Genomic DNA, 19,833 nt, shown 5'->3' on the forward strand with positions numbered 1-19,833 from the left:
AAAAAAAAAAAAAAAAAAAAAAGAGAGAGAGATTCAAAACTGTGTCCAATTACAAAAAGTACATTTACTGTAAAAGTTCATAAGAAACTAAGAGGAAATAGCATAAAGTTTTCTTGCCAGACCTTAGGTTCAGTTCTAATTTTTCAGTAAGAAGTATTGATTCTTCTAATCCTTCATTTCTGCGGTTCCATTTTTTTCCCAATATAAAATGTAAGACAACTGTTCTTCTTTGTGGTCTGTCCTAAGAAAAATAATGCTTTTTATTTTGATATGCAATTGCTGTATACTGAGGTTTACAAACGTGTTTTAAATTTTGTATTTAAATTTATGTAGTGTGATACCTCTTTCCAAAAAATATTTTTGAGAAGAAACATAATAAGGAAAGAGGAATTGGCTTTTAGTCTCTGAAGATTTTAATAACTTAAAAAAAAATCACAATTATATGATATTCATGCTTAAAGTTTCCACTTTTATGGCAGACTCTTGTAAATGTTGTTTGCTGGATTGAGACTGGAAAGGGACACAGGTAATGTATTTCTAGATAATTGACTAGATCTGGCTCTCATCACTTGTGAGTAAAAGTGGCTTCCAACTATTTCAATATTATACATCAATGGTTTCCAAACTTTTTTGGCCTTATGCCCCCATTTTTTTTGCCTTGGCTGCAAAATATAGCTACTTGTACCTTTTACAGCCAATGCATCTCTGCATGTTTATTCCTTAGGAAGTGTGTTAACAGTGATGTCAACACTTGGCAACACACGGTGACCAATCAGAAGCTCAAACACCATTTTTAAAATGTAGAAGCATATCCCTACAGGTGTATATATAATTCAGTTAGGAAACCACTGTTATACATTAAAGGACAGTGGCTTAACAAGCAGAGTTGGCACCTGAGGCACAAACCCTTTTGGGGGCAAAGCGAGCATATGTGGGCTTCAAGAGCAGGGGGAGGCATGTTGTTTATGTGGACAGCGTATATAAAACAATCACGTCTTTCAGTTTTCTGACAAATGTGTAAAACTATTAAATTGCCACAGAGTGTGCTCTTTTAGTTAATGCTGTTAAATTAATCAAATAATCATCACCCGTTATTCATTGACAATAAGAATATTCTTAGTTTTGTTCTTTAAATTCTGTGAATAAATTTTGCCTGGTTTCTTACCACTTGTATAGCAACCTTGGTGAAATATCCTGGTCTGAAGTATAATTATTCTTTGTTTTCTTTTCAAGTTACTCTTCAATTGTGAAGGTATTACTGTAAGCTTTGTTTTATTAGTTTATAAGTCTTTTTCTTTGTTTGTTTGTTTTTCTTTTTTTTTTTTCCAGTGAATCTAAAGGGAGAAGAAGCGTGGAAGTTTCAGGCTTATCATGTCCAAGGCAGTGATTTATCACTTCTATTATAAGGGTGTAAATATACAATAAATTACTCCCATTAAATCACAGCCATGAAAGTTACCATGGAATTCCAGTGGATTAGACACAATTCTCAAGTACTTTTATAAATAGGCTCCCTGTACACATGGTGGTAAAGGCACGATGGTTTCTAATGCACAGTTTACACAATCACACCTTCTGCCGTGCCACATGTGCATGGCAGGAGGCAGGATTGTAGCACTGTGCATTAGATTTCATCATGCCTTATTGCCGTCATGCCTCCCCCTGCACCAGCAAGAAGCAGGCTTCTACAGCTGGGAGCCCCACACCCCAGTTGAGGGGCTTCCAGCTGCTGAAGTACCCCATGCACCCCCAGGGCCAGAGGATCATTGCAGAGTGATCCCCTTGTCCCAGAGGTGTGGGAAACCCATGGGGCCAGGGGATCCCAGACCCTTGGGATTTCCCACATTCTGGAGTCCTAGGGATAGCAGCTGACCTGATCCCTAGGGTTCAGGGATCTGGGAAACACCTGAGCCCTGGGAATCATGGCTGCTGCAATCCCTAGGTCTTGGGGATTTAACGCTGGACATGGTGCATCCCTTTGGCTGGGAGCCCCACCAGCTGACAGGACACCCAGTCGCACAAGAGACCCTGCTACACATGCGAATTAAAGCTTTATAGCAACCAGCTATAAAGTTGCTACAAATTTTCGAGATCTAACTTTATAGCTGATTGGAGCTTTTTATTGTGTGACAGCTACTTTGTGTGTGTAGCTTGTCTCTAGGTAATTGCACAGTTAGCAAGTTAATTGTGCAATTCCTGTAATGTGTAGAGGAGGCTGTAGTAAACAATGTTAGTCCAAAGTCAGGCAGAAGGCAGGGTAGATTTGCACCTTTATAGGCTTGTTGAATCATACCTGTGTAACATAAGCTTTCATAAGCAGAAAGTTTAATTAGTCTATAAAGGTGCAAATTCAGCCTGTCTCTTTTTAATAAATACTTCTTACAAGCACCCATTGGGAGAAGGCAGTGAGGAGGTAAGTGAAAACTTGGAAGGGAGGATGATCGAGACCTGGAACAAGTGGAACGTGAGACACATTTTGCCCTGTTAGCTATGGCATGATGAAAGTTTAAAATATGTTATTTTATTTGTCACAGATAACCTTAAATAGGATTTAAGCTTTTGCATTGGTAGATGCTTTTGAAAGTTTTGCCCAGAGAGTTTGATTGGTTTGATTTAAGAAGTTGTTTCTATGATTGTGTATGTATGAATTGTTTTTCTTTGTGGATACTCAATATTCTTTTTCCTGCCTACTAGATGCTTGTTACCACACCAGAGAAATGGGATGTGGTGACAAGGAAGAGTGTTGGGGATGTAGCCCTCTCTCAACTTGTAAAGCTCCTGATTCTGGATGAAGTGCATCTGCTGCATGAAGACAGAGGACCAGTGCTAGAAAGTATAGTGGCACGCACCTTACGTCAGGTAAGAACAACTATCTTTAGAGCCTATGTCCTATGTCTGTGCCTATGCCCGTAGACCAACACAGCTACAACGTACACTATCTTTAGAGGCATTTTAATATAGTCAAGAATAGATTTCAGAGAGAATTATCCAAAAGGTAGTTTTCTTATTTTTTTTTATAATTAAGCAGCTGCTTCTAATTACAATGAACGTTGCAATAAAAAAGAAACACACATTGCATATTTTTCTTTAGCAATCTTTCCTTCTTTGATGCATCAGATTAAACCACGTGTCAAAGATATGAGCCTTGGGCCTCCTAGAGGATCCAAGAATTCTGGGTGGGGGTTCCTCCTAGAGGATCCTCTGAATTCCAAGCTACAAAATCCTTCAGGGAATGTGTCTTGGGGAGGAGGGGGCAAGTGATGGCTGCTTTCTTCTCTGCACCACTGCTTACCCCACTGGGTCTGGATCTGGTCTGTGAAGAGGCCTGGAAGCAAATGCAAGTTTGACATCCTGGATTAAATGATGGGGAAGGCATATCAAACTTGGACTGCATAATTACATGAATGTTGTTTTTTAAGAATTTGAGAGCAATATAATTCTGTACCCCCAAATTCTAAACTCTCAGCAGGAGTTCTTTTTTATTGGGACTTTCCTAGATGAAAGCTCAGTCTGAGTAGTAACTGAAAAATAGAAAACAGAAAGCAACAGGAACTTAGCATTGCTAGAAATATACTGTATATATGAGTTCCACAAGCACTTTGTTTGCCTTATTTCCACTAGTATTTTTGAAGTACTATAGCAGACTGAAGGGGGGTGGAGAATGAAGAGCGCACAAAAATACAAATGTCTTATTTTCTAGAAGGAAAAGGAAGAATTCATAGAGAGGCAACAAATATGATTAAAGCCATGGCAGAGGCTTCTCTGCGAACAAAGATTTGAAAATTGGAAATAATCCATTTAGAGAAAATGTGAATAAGGAACATGATAGAAGTATACAGAGGTTAAAATTGAATTTCTGTTTATCCGTTTTGATATACAAGAGGGCCATCAATAAAATCAATCAGCTACACAATTAAAATGGATGAAAAAGAAATATTGCTTTGCCAGGTGCATAGTTGATCTACAGAACCCACTGCCAAGAATTTAAAAAAGGAAATAGACATGTCTGTGAATAAGCAGAGCATTTTTTTTATAAGCCAGCCTTCAGCATAGACCCCTGGAGAATGGTTCCTTATAGCAAAGCTATTATATAAGGAACTCTGAACTACAGTCTTACATATTTTTGTGAAGCATTTGATTCTAGCCACTCTGAGACAAGATTATTGGAATAAATAGGGCATTGTTTGGATCCGGTATGCTAATTCCTGAGCTCCTGTATAAGTACACCAGCAATGAAAGGAAATATAGTTCATGCTGCTCTTACTACTACTAATACAAAAAACTTTGGTAAACTGTAGTTTACATTAACTATTATTCCTCAGCATCCTCTTAAAGAATGGATTATTAAACCTTCTAGGTCACAGGCTTTTTGATGAAATCTGTGCAATTTCTACATATAGTGCAGTATTCTTTTGGAATTGTGAGGTTATATTTAATGTTCAGATGTCATTAATGTTACCCCTTATACAATACCATATTCACCCAAGTCCAAGATGACTTTGGTTTTAAGACAACCCCCAACAATTGTATCCAAACATGGAAAATAGCAAATTTTGTTACAATGCTCCATGTACGAACTCTTAATTATTGGAAGGCCTTTTCAAATCCATCCTCATCACTGCAGCGGGGAAAGCAATGGCAGGAGACAAGCAGCAGAGAAAGCTGTAGCAGGGAGGCTGGCAGCCACCCTGTTGCCTGCCCCTACACCACTTGCCTTTCCCCTGCCATGGTGCTTGCACCTTGCCACCTCTCTCCTCAGCTTTTCCAGCCATTTCCCTTCTCTTGTTGCATGTTCTCTGGCCCCTTCCCCCTCCTACATCTGCCACTGTTTACCAGCTTTGGTTCTGGCCTCAGGTTGGTACAGTGGCTTCCTGACACTCCCCACAGTGGACTGTGCTCCTCCCCCACCCTATGCAGTCTACCCTCGGTCAGTGCTGGAGCCAGAGCCACAGCAACTGTCTGCCAAAGGTCTCTGCTCAAATCTAATCCAATGTTGTTGCTTTTTTCTTTTTCCTTAGTATTGCGTATGCTTAAATATGGTAGCATACTTTTCTTCTTGTTTCTAACCTAGAAAAGCAGCTTCTTTTATCCCTGAGACTTAGTTTCATATTTCGTGGCTTAGAGGTATTTTGTTTCAGTACAATAAAGGAGATCCTAGATAATAAAGATGAAAAGCTATCTAGTCCATTGTCGTACCTAAAGTTGTTATTAACTATATCTATATAATGATATGCATTCTATGGGAAATTACTGTACAGTGAGTACACAACTTGTGGGAAACAGTCACTATCAGTGTTGCAGTCTTGATGTAGAAGGATGCATCAGATGTGTGTAGGGGTGTGTGGGGCGGGGGTGAGAGGAGGAGAGACTCCTGCAGAACACCATTTGATGCATCCTTCCACATTGATGCTGGTAGTGATTGTTTCCCACAAGTTGTGTATTCCCTGTACAGTAATATCCTGTAGACTGCATGAAGCAAAACTACTTTTATAGAAGTAAAGAAGGTCTTTCATTGCTAAAAATCACATTTACATTTTTTGGGCTCCCATATATGAGCACGGAGGCTGCTCTGACATGCTGGAATTCCTGTGCATTGGAGCAGACTCAATTAATCGAGTCTGCTAGAGGGTGGCAATTACTGCACTCTAGCAGCCTCCTGCATGTGTATCAGCATCCCTGCATTTGAGAATAGTTGGGGGGGGTTGAACGAGCTTTAGTTCAAATGCCCCCACTGTTGGCTACAAAGGACCAACTCACAGGATCATCATAAAATTCTAGTTTAGTAGACGGATGCAAAAGTCAGATCATAAACCTTGGGGCTGATCCCCTCAAACACACACGCATACACACACACTCAGTAGCTAGCTATGAACGCTAAGCACTGGTGTCAAGATATACCTATCCCCACACACTGGAGCCCGCTGTCGATGGCCAGTCGAGGCTTCTTTCAGTGAGATGTTGCTTCAGAGTTGGTCTTCTGCATTGATTAGTTCAAACCGGGGCTTCTGTACCTTTTAACAGTGAAGTTTCAGGGAGTTCCTGGCTCTGTATTGATCCTTTCCTCTCCTTAGTCTGTGGTTTGATAGGTGTTAATTGCCGCTCGTTAATTTATCTTGTCTAGCTACAAGATTATTTCCTAATACATTGTTGTGTTATGCAATCAGACGAGAGTCATTCAGGGACCCACATACAGAGAATCCGTGGTTTGATTCCCACCCTTGCTAACATTGTTACATGGTACAACTTACTTTTAAACTTAAAGTACATTTGTTACAAAGTTAAAAAGCATAGAATATAAAACATAAAAGGGTGAAATGCCATGGCACATACAACAAATAGACCAAATACAGTTGTGGGGAGGGGACATACTGATGCAGAATACTATTTTATACCCATAAAAGCATCTACAAACTATATTTTTATTACAAGTACACTTTATATTGTATAAAAATAATAATAATATAATAAAAGAAGAAGATGGAGGAAGGATGAAACAGTAGAAAAGAGAAAGCATCCCCAAAAGAAGGCAAATACTGCAAAAGGGGCTTTTTGCCATATGGAGAGGCTTCACATTGGAGAGGGGAGGCAGGCAAAAAAAAAAAGGTTCCTTGCTAGACCACCACCATTTTTAAGCGTGGGGGTGCTGATGCACAAGACGCAGTAATGCCTTAATTAGAGTGGTTCTCAGAGCCACTCTAATTAGAGTGCCCCCCTTCCCAGCATTCCTGTGCTGAACTAGACACAATTGGTCCCCGATTCTACAATGTAGAGTTTAGGTATCAGGAAAATCTTGCACTCTCATCAAGATAATTCAACATTATTATTAAACTACATCAATTTTCCACATGGAGCTAAAGATGTCCTTAATCAGATTTCACTGTGAAAAGAATAATTGCCAGTGGAACAAATGGTATATTGCTTCCTGGAAAACAATGGAATTCTTGCATGTTGCATTAATAAATCAGGAATATTCATTGTTGTTGGTCAGTTACTTTGGAAGGCTAATATTTTTAAAATATTGAATAATATGTTTAGATATAATTATCTTGTTAGCAAATTTTTCATCAATGTTTTAAGGAAGAAAATGCCTGCAAAAGGATCTCCCCCCACCTCCCCATCTCATGGTGGTATGCATTTTATCTGTGTTACATATTTTTATTTGTCATGAATGAAATGTGATTACTTATGAAAAATAATATGTTGGCTTTTTTTTAACAGACATTGAGGCAGAATCCTGTCCTTTGTTTTGATACTTTTATGTCAATCTACCAGTAAAGAGCAGCTGCTGAATTCACAGGCTACTTAAATACTCTTTCAATATTGGGGAGTCCCAAAGGTAGATTAGCTGAAGCTAACCTATCTCTATACTAGGTTACATCTTAGAATAGTGTGGAAATCAGATAGGGCTGAAAAATTTACTTCCAGCTACTTGGAGGACCCTATTTCACCTGCGCATATACACTGATTGATTTCAGCTCAATAATTTTCTTTTTTAGGACCAATTTTTATAAACACCTGAAAAGAGAAGTCTATAATAGAATTGCTGACATGACCTTGGATATAGTAGAATGAGAAGCACGTTAATGCATGTTATACACTTTTGAAATTTTAAATGTTTTTTATGTTTTTTGCAAGTGGTTTAAATTGACTTTACTAAACTTTTTAGTAGAAAAATTGCTTTAAGCTCTGCTGATATACTGTGGATATAACATCAAAAGAGTTCTTTGAAACTAATTTGTAGCTTTGATGTTTAAAGTTATGCAGTCTGGAGCATAACACAGATGTAAAACCAAAATGCTTAAACTTTTTTTTTAATCAAAGTTTTTACAGCTGCATAATGTCTACTTAGCATATTAGTTTAAAACAAGAGTTGAACTGTTTTCTGAACTAACGATGCATACATTGAAGTCTCTGGCCATCATGTCTATAGATGTTACTGGCTTGGTTATTTTTGTGACCTATGGAGGCAGCCCTCACACAAAAGGCATGCTGAACGTTTGCTGTGCACTGGGAATAGCATGGAAGTTTTTGATTGTTCCCAAGTCCAACGAGTTATAGGGCTTTTCTACATGTGCAGGTAAAGGAGCAATGGGATCAAATGCATGATCCACAAAATTGTGCCTCCTGCCATGCAACAAATGTGTGGCAGGAGGTAGGATTGTACATGAGATCCCATCATGTTTTATTGCCCGGGCTCCCCCCTGAGCCAACAAGCTCCCACAGCTGGGAGCCCTCTCAGCTCAGGGCTCCAAGCCGTGAGGGTGTCCCATGCACCCCTGCAGCTGGGAGACATAGTGGCTTCAATCCCCACTGCCTCAGGAGTTTATGAAGCTGCTAAGACTGAGAGATCACAGCCATGTCAGAGAGACTTGCTGCTGGGACCCAGCATATGCATCTGTGAGACTGGGACCTGGCAGCTGTGGGGTGCTGCCCAGACTGAGAGTTGGCAGCTGCTGGGGCTGAGAGTCCCCCTCTCCTTTGTGGCAGGGAGCCCTGTCAGCTGAACATTTAGGTCAGCTGACAGGGGTCAGACCCTGCTACATGTGCAAGTTAAAGCTCAATAGCAACCAGCTATAAACTTAGTACACATATTTGAGGTCTAACTTTATACCTGGTTGGTGTTTATGGCCTGATAGATGTGTAGGTATTCTCAAACTAATTATGCAGCTAACCATTTAATTGCATGTTGCCTGTAATGAACACTGCTCCAGTGGCATGAACACTGGGTGACCGGCCAGAAGCCCAGAGTTCAAAAGTTTGGGGCCATAGCAGAAATGCTTATGACACAGCTGTGCCAGATTCCAAGGAATCTGTGAATTCTGCTAAATACCTTGTCACAAAGACATGGGAAAGGAAAGGAAAGGGGAGTGGGCCAAAAATATAATAGCAACCCAAGTTAAAAGGAAAGAAAGAAAAAATTATCCTCTTGGGTCTTATGTTCTGTCATCTGCCACCACTGAGAACAGTCTAGCTTTATCTTCTTTGGAACCACCCTTCAGGTATTGAAGGCTGCTATTAAATCCCCCTCTCTGTCTTCTTTTCTCCAGACAAAATAAGCCCAGTTCGCTCAGCCTCTCTTCAGAAGTCATGTACCATGGACCCCTCACCATTTTTGTTGTCCTCTGCTGGACTCTCTCCAATTTATCCTCATTTTTTATGTAGTGGGGGCCCAAAACTGGACAACTGTGTTCCGAATGTGGCCTTATCAGTGCTGAATACAGGGGAATAATCACTTCCCTCCATCTGCTGGTAATGCTTCTACTAATGCAGCCCAGTGTGTCATTAGCCTTTTTTGTAACAAGGGCACACTGTTGGCTTATATTCAGCTTACTGTCCATTGTAACCTCCAAGATGAACGTGTTGGACAGACCCCTGTGTGAATGCTGTGTCCAACAAGCAGCACAGAACTTAATGAAAAGCTGCAATCTTTACAAATGACCAGATGGAGCCAATTGAGTCCACACATGAGCAACAATACCAGACAGTGGCTCCTGGATGTGAAAGTTCATACCTGAAGCCATACAAAAAAGAGATATACCACATACAAGCTACAAGATTCTGCAGGTTGTAATGGGGCTGTCCAGTTTCTAAGCAGCCGGGGTCTCACGCCAGGGGTGCACCAGCATGAACCTTGGTCAACCTGGGCATGGGCACCTCAGTTCCTGTGTCAAGCTGCTTGGTCATCCTCAGGAGGTAGGAGTAGGAAAGGCGAGCCTGGAGACCCTAGCTCCTGTTGCAGGTAGAGTGACTAGGGGGAGCAATGGCCAACTGGGAGCCTGGGGGACACAAATTAACCTGCAGCTTGTGGGTCATTATTTGCACAATCCTGGATTATATAATGTCAGAAGGGACAATTACATCATGTCTTCTGACCTCCCATAGATCACAAACTGCTAAATTTCTTCCACATAGTAAAAGTAATGTACTCAGGCATACTCTATTCAGTTTCATTCTGTTATCCCTGTATTGAGCCTGATAATTTTGCATGATTAAAGTATAATTTTTTTAGGCCAAATAATATCTTCCAGACAGGCATCCATTCTTGCCTTGAAGAATCTGACACTTCCCTAAATAGCTTGGTCCAACAGTTTAACAGCTCTTAAAGTTGCTTTATATCTAGTTTGGATTTCTTTGGACTGAATTTCCAGACTTGGTAGACTTTATCAGATTAAGCAGCTAGATTAAGTAATCCTTTACTATGAAACAGAAATTTTGCACTCTTTTAACTCCTTTAGTATATACATGCAATGTTTTGTTAAAAATCCTATGAAAATTCTCTGCAACTGTGGAGCTGGTGCTGGGAGATAAGCATCTCCCAGCCTGGGTCCGTGACCACGGGGCTTGGGCAGGCAGAGAAGGATCTACCAGTGCTGGCCCCAGGACTCCAGAGCTGACACTGGGAGAGAAGGATGTCTCAGCCCTGGCCCTGTGGCAGCAGGAGGTTGGGAGGTAAGGATCTCCCAGCCTGGGTCCCATGATCTGGGAGAGAAGGATCTCCCAGTGCTGGCCCCAAGACTGCGAGCTGCATGTGGATCTCCCAGCCGTGCCCTGCAACTGCAGAGCAGGGCCTGGGATTTCCCTACTGCCAGGGCAGGGGGACATTGCCCCACCCAGGCTCTGGTAACAGTCCCCACCCCCAGCAGCAGACAACTCCTGGGGGCAGGGAACAATGTCCCAGCCCCTGTCAGGAGACAGCTGTCTCCTGGCAGCTGGGCTAGAACTCTTCCTTGCTGCTGCAGGGGCCTATTGCAGGGCCTCAGGGAGCAGGAACAGTCTGCTGCTAAGAGCAAAAAATTTGCTCCCACATCCCTGCATCTATAGACATGTGCCCAGCAGAGTTTACTGCTGTGTAGTTTACTCAAGAATAAACTGCTCCTGGACTATTTGCATTTGTAGATGTGCCCACTGTGACCCAGAATATCGTCTTATTTTATGCATATAGTCTTTATTCTTTGTTTGCCTTGCAGTTGGTGAAATTCAAATACATTTTGTTTCAACTTAGCTTACTGACCAGTCCACATTTTCTTAAATAACTTCTCCATGCAACCATCAACAATCAGTACTTTGCAAATGTTTCTCACTACAATTTTGTCATTGATGCTTTTTAATTTCTATTTATATTGATCATAAGATTATTTGATCATAAGATAAACAGTCTAAAATGCATCCACACAATTGCTTTCATCAGAAAACTTTTAATCTCATTAAAAATTAAGCCAGAGTTGTTTGACAAGACCTATTCTATAAACCCATATTGTTTACTATTAATTATATTTCTATCCCTCCCTCCCTTTTTTTTCTTTTTTTTTTTTTATTTTATTAAATCTTGTCTCACCTTTCCATTATTTTACCTGGGACTTGCATCAGACTAACCACTGTAGGCTTGTTACCTAGGTCTTCCTGCTTGGCTTTTTTTGAGTATTATTACCATATTAACACTATTTCAGTCTTCTCATATATCTATAGCATTCCAAAACTTAGTAAAATATGAATCAGTGCCCCAAAATGTAAATCAACATCCATTAAACTAGATCCCTGATCAATTCATACATGCTCTGTGAAAAGACCAAGACAATTACTAAACAATAAATTCACAATGTTACACATCTTTGTCATTTGAAATGTGGTATTGTACAGGACTGATGTACTTCTCTAATCAATAAGTGAATTCACGTTTTTGTTCCTTCAGGCAAAATGACACCTGCTTAGCACACTGTCTGAGGAAAATATGGCTTCTGACACTGCACAATAATGAAAAAGACTGTTCCTCATTTCTTTTCCAAAGTACTACTTGATTTTAAATGTGCTAGAAGTAGAGACTGTTGAGATCAGAATATTTTTAGGATTCAGTGGTAGCAGAATTAAACTCATTTATAAAATTACTGAACTAGGTGGTTGCCTAGTAACAAATGCATGCTGTACGGAATATTTAAGAGCCATAGATTTATAAATTGAATCCTATGTAGAGCTGTCCTTCGTTTTTGTAGTATTTCTAGTAATTGCAATTCTAGTTTATGCTTTTTGATTCTGCAGTTGTAACATTTTCATTTTACTCTGCCATTTACCATTTTTGTTTACTAAAGATGAGGAAATTACCATATACATGGACTTATTCACAATAACTTTACTATCCTTTAGTGGAAGCATGGGAAAAATTGTTTCCCATTATTAGTAATGTTGAAAAGAAAACCCTTGCTTCCCAAATGGAAACTACACTGAAACTCTTAACTCCTTTGATATATGCATGCAGTATGTTGGTAAAAGTCTTTCCCAAGTGTTCATGGTTTATGTGATAATTCCTAAGTTTATCCGGAAGTTTTTCTATGATTAAAGATACAGGTTTCCCTCGCTATATGCTGTACATGTGTTCCTGAAAAACAGCATAACTCAAATTTGCATAAAGGGAACACACTTTAAAATGTTAAAATAGGGATATATTCCAAAACCTTGACTGTACTGACCCCCAGACCCATTTCTACCGATTTTATGAGACAATTTTTGTACTCATCAACATCAGACAGTACACACAAGCACAGGGCGCTATTATGATGGGGATGGCAACTACAGAAACATGTCACAGACAACAACTGAGGAGCACAGATCCACACAGGAGTCTGTTTTGGTGCATGTCACTCCCATAATGCGACGCACAAAGCAGCTGACTGTGGGCTTCCACCACACTGATCGCATAAAAGTGAATTTACCTCGCATATAACAATTTTTTGGTATAAAAAGGGTCATCGCGTAAGAGTGAATTCACACATGCAGAACCCACATAAATCGAGGCAAACCTGCATCATAATGCCAAAGTAATAGCTGAAACTTCTGTTACCCTTTTCAGAAGCTTAACACTGATCACTTCCTTATGTGTTCAGACTCTCTTGAACAAAGAAACTAAAACAGAGAGTGAGTGAAAACAAGCCCTGAAAGTGCATGTAACTGAATTAATTGAAAGATAATGAAATAGGGTTGGTTTGTTTTGTTGCGTCTTTTCTTATCTCTGGTTATCTATTAAAGAAAAGTAGGTTGGTATAAAAATTAATTTTTTTTTCTTCAAGATGAAGAAATTAAAAATAATACTTAAAAGTTATGATGATTTATTTTGTAATTATAATTTCCAAAAAGAATAACCACTGTGGGACATTTGATTATATAACATCTAGGCAGGTGGTTGGGAACTTAAACCCTAGACCAAGTGTATGGAGTTTATAAACTCTTAGAAAATTTTCATTTTTGTCAGGAAAGAATAAATATGAAACTGTTCAAGCTAGTCACCATATAGCAGCATTAATTCCAAACTGGAATAGCAGGGTTTCATTAAGAGAACAAAATAATGCTTTTCCTTTTTCCTGTATACACCTATTGTCATATAAACAACAGTTCCCAGTTTAAACAGGCAGCAAGATGTAGATGTAGAAAAGAAAAAGCCTTTTAAGGAAAATAATTCTATATGAATATATGGATTTATTGCGAATACTGTGGTAACTTGTCTACCACTATCTTTTACAGGAAAAGTATCAGTGGTTTGTAATTAAAGATATTATGTACCTTTCTTGCTTCTAGGTCTCAGCTATCTGTCGTTGGTGCTGGTTGGTCATTTAAGACTTCTAGAAGCCATGATTGCGTTATTGTTCTCTTGTATTCTGCTGTTAAACTGTTCTTATGCTCTTCTGCTGCCCTTATCACCTTAGCTTGTAGCAGACATACAAGTGAAAGCATGATGGATCTGATGTGGGATCTTCACAATCGTGCTTCCTGCCATTCCACACATGTATGGCACAAGGCATGATTGTGGGGTTCCTGCAACAGATCCTATCATGCATTATTTCTGGGGCAGTGGGGGCCTGGTATCATGATCCTGGATTCCCTCTGCACCAGCACTCAATGGACAGGACTCCCAGCCACGGGATGAATACTATATTTACCCAAATCCAACACGACAACCTCCCTGCCCTCCTGGTAATTAGCTTCTCTAAGTGGGAAATTAGAAATTTGTTGTAATTTCCATTCATTTGTTATAATATCCATGAATGTATTATAATTTCTACATTTCCATGTAGAGAATCTAATTACTAGAAGGTCCTCTTAAATTCATACCCTCCACTGCTGTGGCAGGGAAAGCAGTGGTGGGGATCTAGACAGTACTTCTCTGTCCCTTGCCCTGTACCTGTTTCATCCCCCACCATGAACACCCTGCCACCTACCACCTTGCCACCTGCTCCTCTGCACTGTGCCTGCCCCCTGCTGCCTTGCCCCCATGCCTGTGCCTTATCTTCTTACTCCCTGCTTTTTTTCAGCTTTTCCTCCCACTCCCTGCCTACTTTCCTCTTACTCTATTTTCTGCTGCAGCTTTGCTCTGGCTCAGGGCAGTCAACAGCAGCAGAACCCTGGCCCTGCTGCAGCCCAGCCCAGTCTGGCCAAGCCAGTGGTAGCTCCTGACCAGGCTGTTGGGGCTGGAGAGATTGGAGCCACAGCTGAAGGTAGGGGAGGAGCAGGGAGCAGAGGAGGCAAGTGGTGTGGGGGAGCAGGCACAGGTACAGTGGCAAGGGGTAGGGGGAAGACTGCAGTTCCTGCTCCCCACAGGTGCCTGTCCTCCTCCCCTGTGAAATGAGCTGTTCTGGCCTGGGCTCGGCCCTGGCTTAGTCTTGAGGCCTGAGCCAAAGCTACAGCTGAGCAGCTGCCTGCCGCAGGCTAGTACTTGAATCCAAGACAAGGTCCTCCCCAACCCCCACCCTCCCCCAACCTGACCAAGGGTTTATCAGGCCTAAAGCTCTAATTCTTCAGTCATTTCATGGTGGCCATGCTCTTCCTCACTGGCTGGAGGAGAGGCCGCAGGGGGAGGAGGGACAAGGGGGGATGCTCTTCATGCAGCCCACCCTTCAGCGCTGATTGGCAGAGAGGCCCAGGGGAGATGAGGGGGCGGCTGCCATCTTTCAAGGCAAGCTGTATAAAGAGAGACCCGGGGGGATGTGTGATCTTTCAAGGCAAGATGTATGAACTTTGCCCTCCTGCTAATTAAGTAGATGAATCTTAAGATTTTGTAAATGTGCAATTATATATTTCCATTCATAGGTTTATGGTAACTTGATGATGTTCACAAATGGTTTACATTGATATCACTTTATGAAGAAAAAAATTGAACTGATTTACCCAGTCAGCTAAACATTTCAAAGGAAATTATGACTGTTCTTACTCTTCCTAATAGTGTTTTAGGGGTTCCTGTCAAGTGTAGCACATAGGATGAGGCTAGGAATGACATTTTCACAATGTGCAATTCTGTTATACTCTTTGCTTTCTCTGTAGTAATTTAAAGTGATATGAATTCATATGTTTCTTAATCCATACACTGTCTGCAGTGCTCAGTAAGAAGTTAGGATTGGCAGAAATTGATAAATTACCCAGTTTCCATAGTCAGAACTAGCTTTAAGTATAGGCCATTAATTAAACTTTATTACTGTAAAATTATCTAGATTGTATTTTAATTATCACATCTTAATTTTCTCTTTTCAAAATTGAATAAATTTCTGCCTATTAAGAATTTTTTTTACATCTGTTTCACACAGCTAAAGCCAAGCTGGAATAAGCACTTTGGGGGAAAAAATACTAAAGCAAAGAAAGCTTTGGGCAGATTTGAATTACACACACACACACAAATTGCTGACAAAATTGGGGATGTAGGGGGGTGAGGCCAGTGCTATGCTGTCACCAGCCCACACCACTGCTGCCTCCAAGGAGCAGGGGGGGAAGCCCACGGCACAGGCCTCACCCCTCTGCTACATTCCTTCCATCCCCGCCATCATGGTGGCGCTCCACCATCCCACTCTGTCTCTCTTCACCATCGCATGCCACCACCTCCAAGGAGTGGGGCCGGGGTGGGTGGGCAGTGGTACTCGCCTCTCTGCTTCATCCCCACCGTCATTCTTGATGGGCAGTTTGCTCCATGCACAGCACTAGCTGGAGCCAACGCCACTGGGAACCATACCCCCCAAGAGCATTACGGATAGACACACAGACAGACTAAGCCCTTATATGTATTAAATATCATATTTTACTGGTTAATCATGCAATAAATTTAGACTGGCCTCACGTGCAAAGTAATTATTCCATAAAAATGTCAATCCAACTATAAAAGCCAGCCAGTTACAAAATTAGTGCTTAAAGATTGTATGATAACTTTATAGCTGGTTTCTATCCACCTATAATTGGAATGTGTGGCAGAGCGCTCAGAAGAGCTGTTCTGGAAGCACTTTGAGTCTGTAGGTCAAGGTACAGTCCATCTGATTGTATGAAGAAAAACTCTGGGGTGCTGACCCAATGGTCCACCCAAAAATTGAAAAGCTTTCTAAGTACTTTTTAATGCAGCTTTCGTGGGCTGATTTAGAATTTTGAAAAGGTGCATATAATCATATACAACACAACACACTTTTCTTCCAGGTAGTTTATTTTAAAGTTTTGATGGAGCAGGGATCAAAGCAGGATACAGCCACACCACTGCACACATTCTGGTTTTGCCCCTTGTAGCTATTCTATCTACCTCATTTTACAGTGTGGGGGGCTCATGTGTTCTGTAACCTTACTGATAAATGTGAGCACTTTAGTTCAATTAAGAGCTCTAAATTACTGGATAAAAATTAGATATTTTATACCTACCAGGTAGCCTGAGAAGTGTGTTCTAGAAGCCTTTGCCAAATAAACCCTGGTTTGGATGATTAAACAACATCTATTTTCTCCTGCAGACACATGGCCTGAGAAATGTACTGAAATTCACTGACCTAATATTTCCTCTGTATTTAAAACTAGATATAATTTAAGAATTAAAAATGCTAGTATACAGATGGATATGTCTCAGACTTCCCCATTTTAAGATTAATTAAACATTTTTTTGGCCTGAAATCTGTGGCGCAAAACTAAAAACAGCAAGAGGCCATTAGTAGATTGAAATTTGCTCTAATGAGATCTGCAGTTTTCATGGGCAAGTGGTATCAGATCTTGTATTCAGACAGAATGTGCTCTTCTGGGAAGAATGAGGTAGATAACTTAAGTCATTGTTTGTGGCCTTGTTTGTTTTTGTAAGAAATGAGAGGAAAATAAATCTTTCCAGTAGTGGGAAATATTAAATATTGTTCATATGAAGAAAAACAATCTGGCTTCTTTCTAATACTTTGTAGCCTGCTGTATACTTCTTAGCTGTATATGTGCTATTTGCACAAAGAATAAGGGCTAAAATCAAATAGAGTTCTCCCGTTTTGTTGTATTATTCACTGCTTTATTTTGCCTTTTCTTATATATCACATCATATGCTATATTCTGTTTTAATTTTGTGTAAACTGGTAGAAAGGATAATCTCATTTTATTGTACTATTTTGGCAAAAGCTGTAAATAAACTACTGTTACTACCACCTTTTCCCAGAAACCAAACTCTTGCACACACATCCTCTTTCTTTCCTATCTATATATATCTATATATATAGATATATATCTATATATATAGATATATATCGCGCGCGCTCTCTCTCTCTCTCTCTCTCTCTCACACACACACGCACGCATGCACGCGCGCGCGCGCGCGATTTCTATGTATATTTAAATCCAGAATCCTGTTTTTTTTCATGTCTTATAATTCTGAAAAATGGTCTAATTTACAAGGTGCTTTGTGATGGAACCTTTATATTTATTGGCCCTTCCCTGTTCAAAACTCATCCAAAAGTTTATCCTTGTGAGCAGTAGACCTTCCTCCAGTTTTTTTTTTCCTGTGTATCATTGGAATACAAAAGAACCAGGTAACATTTTCTGGTTATATTACTCTGGTATATGAGATGTCTCTAAACAAACCAGATAAATACTTCTGTTGGTCTGCTGGTGTTCCATGTAGGGCATTGTAACCTGCTATCATTTTAGCCATTGTTCTTCCTGCAAGCAGCAACTTGGTAAAAATATAAACAGATATGAAACATACCATTGACTAGAAAACTGACTCTAAAAAGAAGTTAAAACATACCAGTTGGGTCCCCTGTCCCACAAACGCACACAAACATCTGACCCAATTTATTACTTAAATTGGTTATTGCAAATGCTATTAATTTAGCTGGGGTGAAAAAATTCAGCTGTTTACCAGAGTAACAAAATAAAAAAGCAAAGGGGGAGAGAAGAGGGAAGGCAGAAAACCCTTATAAAAATATGATAATGGAGTAGATATAAAAGTAAGATAATGGAGCAGAGTAAAATTTTGTTGCTCTCCAGACTTAATACAATAATAAGGATAATAAATGTGGCAACCTGAGTGAAGAGACCTGAAAAATCTTTTCTAAGAAAGTGCATTCACGGAGCATGGTAATAGCCTCTTAAATTATTAGCTCTTTATTACAGCTGAGAATTTAATCAGGTGATATTCTGAGCTGATACAAGTTAAGCTGTTGTAAAATAGTAAGTTTTCCTTTTCTATGCTACAAATAGTTAAAATAATTACATTTATTGATCCTTCAAGAGTGCTAGAGCCTAATAAGGCCCTCTCTGTTTTGATTTCAGATTAACATATATACCCCATCCTTTCTTAGATTGACTAAGGCCTGACAGAGAAGAGTTTTTAATTTTAGTCTACTGGTGGACCAGTTTTTTTTGGATAGAGACTGTATAGTTGAAGCTAATACCATCAGATCCTATAATAAACTTGTTACCTTATCATTAAAAATAGAAAAAAAAACATGGATAAGGTGATGCTTGCTGACCTTTCAGTATTTGTAGGTCTTCAGCAAATGCAACTGTATTCTGAACATTATATTTTAGTCCCTGTCAAGAGAGTGAAAGACAGATTCTGCTGCCCAGTGTTTTAGGAGTATATATGGACAATGCTGTTCTTAAAGACTTCTGTTGCAAGCAAATCCATTTTATGCTCACTTCTTTATGGCTTTGTTTTCTTCAGTATTATAGGCAGTTTGTGATACTTATTCTAGCTAAGAGTGCTTTTTTCTGTTCAGAAAATGTTACTTAAGGAGCTGTTCAGGCAAGACAAATGAAAAGCCACTTTTACACTGAGATAAAGCAAAATAGTTACCTGGGTGTGTATATCAGCATTAACTAGTTTCTTATGTAGATAAGCCCTATATCCAAACTTGGCACTTACATGAACCACACAAAGCCATTATGGCTAGGGACAGAACTTACATGTAAACTGATATAAGTGGTCAGAAATTGGTTCAAATCTGTAACACAACAGGGCAGACGTTTGGGGAGATTAAATCAGGTTCAAAATGGCTGCCCAATTTAAACAACTCATCCCACGCTGTCCTCACACTTACAAAGCCAGTCTCAGTGACCAGCAACCAGTCTAAATATGTAACGTTACAGAAGTTCTATGCGTACAAACTGGTCTCAAAATTGCAGAGCCCAGTTTAAGATAAACCTGAATCCATGTAATATCAAGCTTACACGATTTAGGTCAAACCAGTGAATGGAACTTCTGTACACTTTCCCTGCACAACCCCAGAGTTGCTTTTTTCACCCCCACCCTGGCACTGAGCTATTTTTTGCCCTCCCATGCTTGCTCCCTGTCCCCCAGCCATCAGTCCCAACCCCCATCCCACAAGCTGCTCTGTGTGCAGCTGCTTTTATCAGCACTCACCACGGCCAGAGCTGAGTATGTAAGTCCCAGTGGGGGAAAGAGCAGGAGGGATGGAGTTGTAGGTTCACTGGGGGGGGACCCCAACCAATCCGCAAGTCATGCTTGCCCCCCCCAATCTACCCATGGGTTGTGCCAACCCCTCCCACTCCACCCATGGGTCACACTTGCCCCCTCACAGTTTGCACTTGCCCGCACACCTCACCCATGGGTTGGGC

The 19,833-nt window shown here is 40.3% G+C and overlaps 1 protein-coding gene across 1 annotated transcript in view; it reads left to right on the forward strand.

Annotated features, from left to right (window-relative positions):
• ASCC3 (activating signal cointegrator 1 complex subunit 3) overlaps window positions 1-19,833 on the forward strand; it is a 684,038-nt gene that overhangs the window by 268,978 nt on the left and 395,227 nt on the right. Inside the window, exon 11 of the mRNA XM_019520164.1 lies at window positions 2,695-2,859. Within this exon, the coding sequence (XP_019375709.1) occupies window positions 2,695-2,859 (165 nt within the window). The remainder of the gene's footprint in view (window positions 1-2,694; window positions 2,860-19,833) is intronic.

This window comes from Gavialis gangeticus, unplaced genomic scaffold (genome assembly GCF_001723915.1).
Source record: "Gavialis gangeticus isolate Ggan-Ray unplaced genomic scaffold, GavGan_comp1, whole genome shotgun sequence".
NCBI lineage: Eukaryota > Metazoa > Chordata > Crocodylia > Gavialidae > Gavialis > Gavialis gangeticus.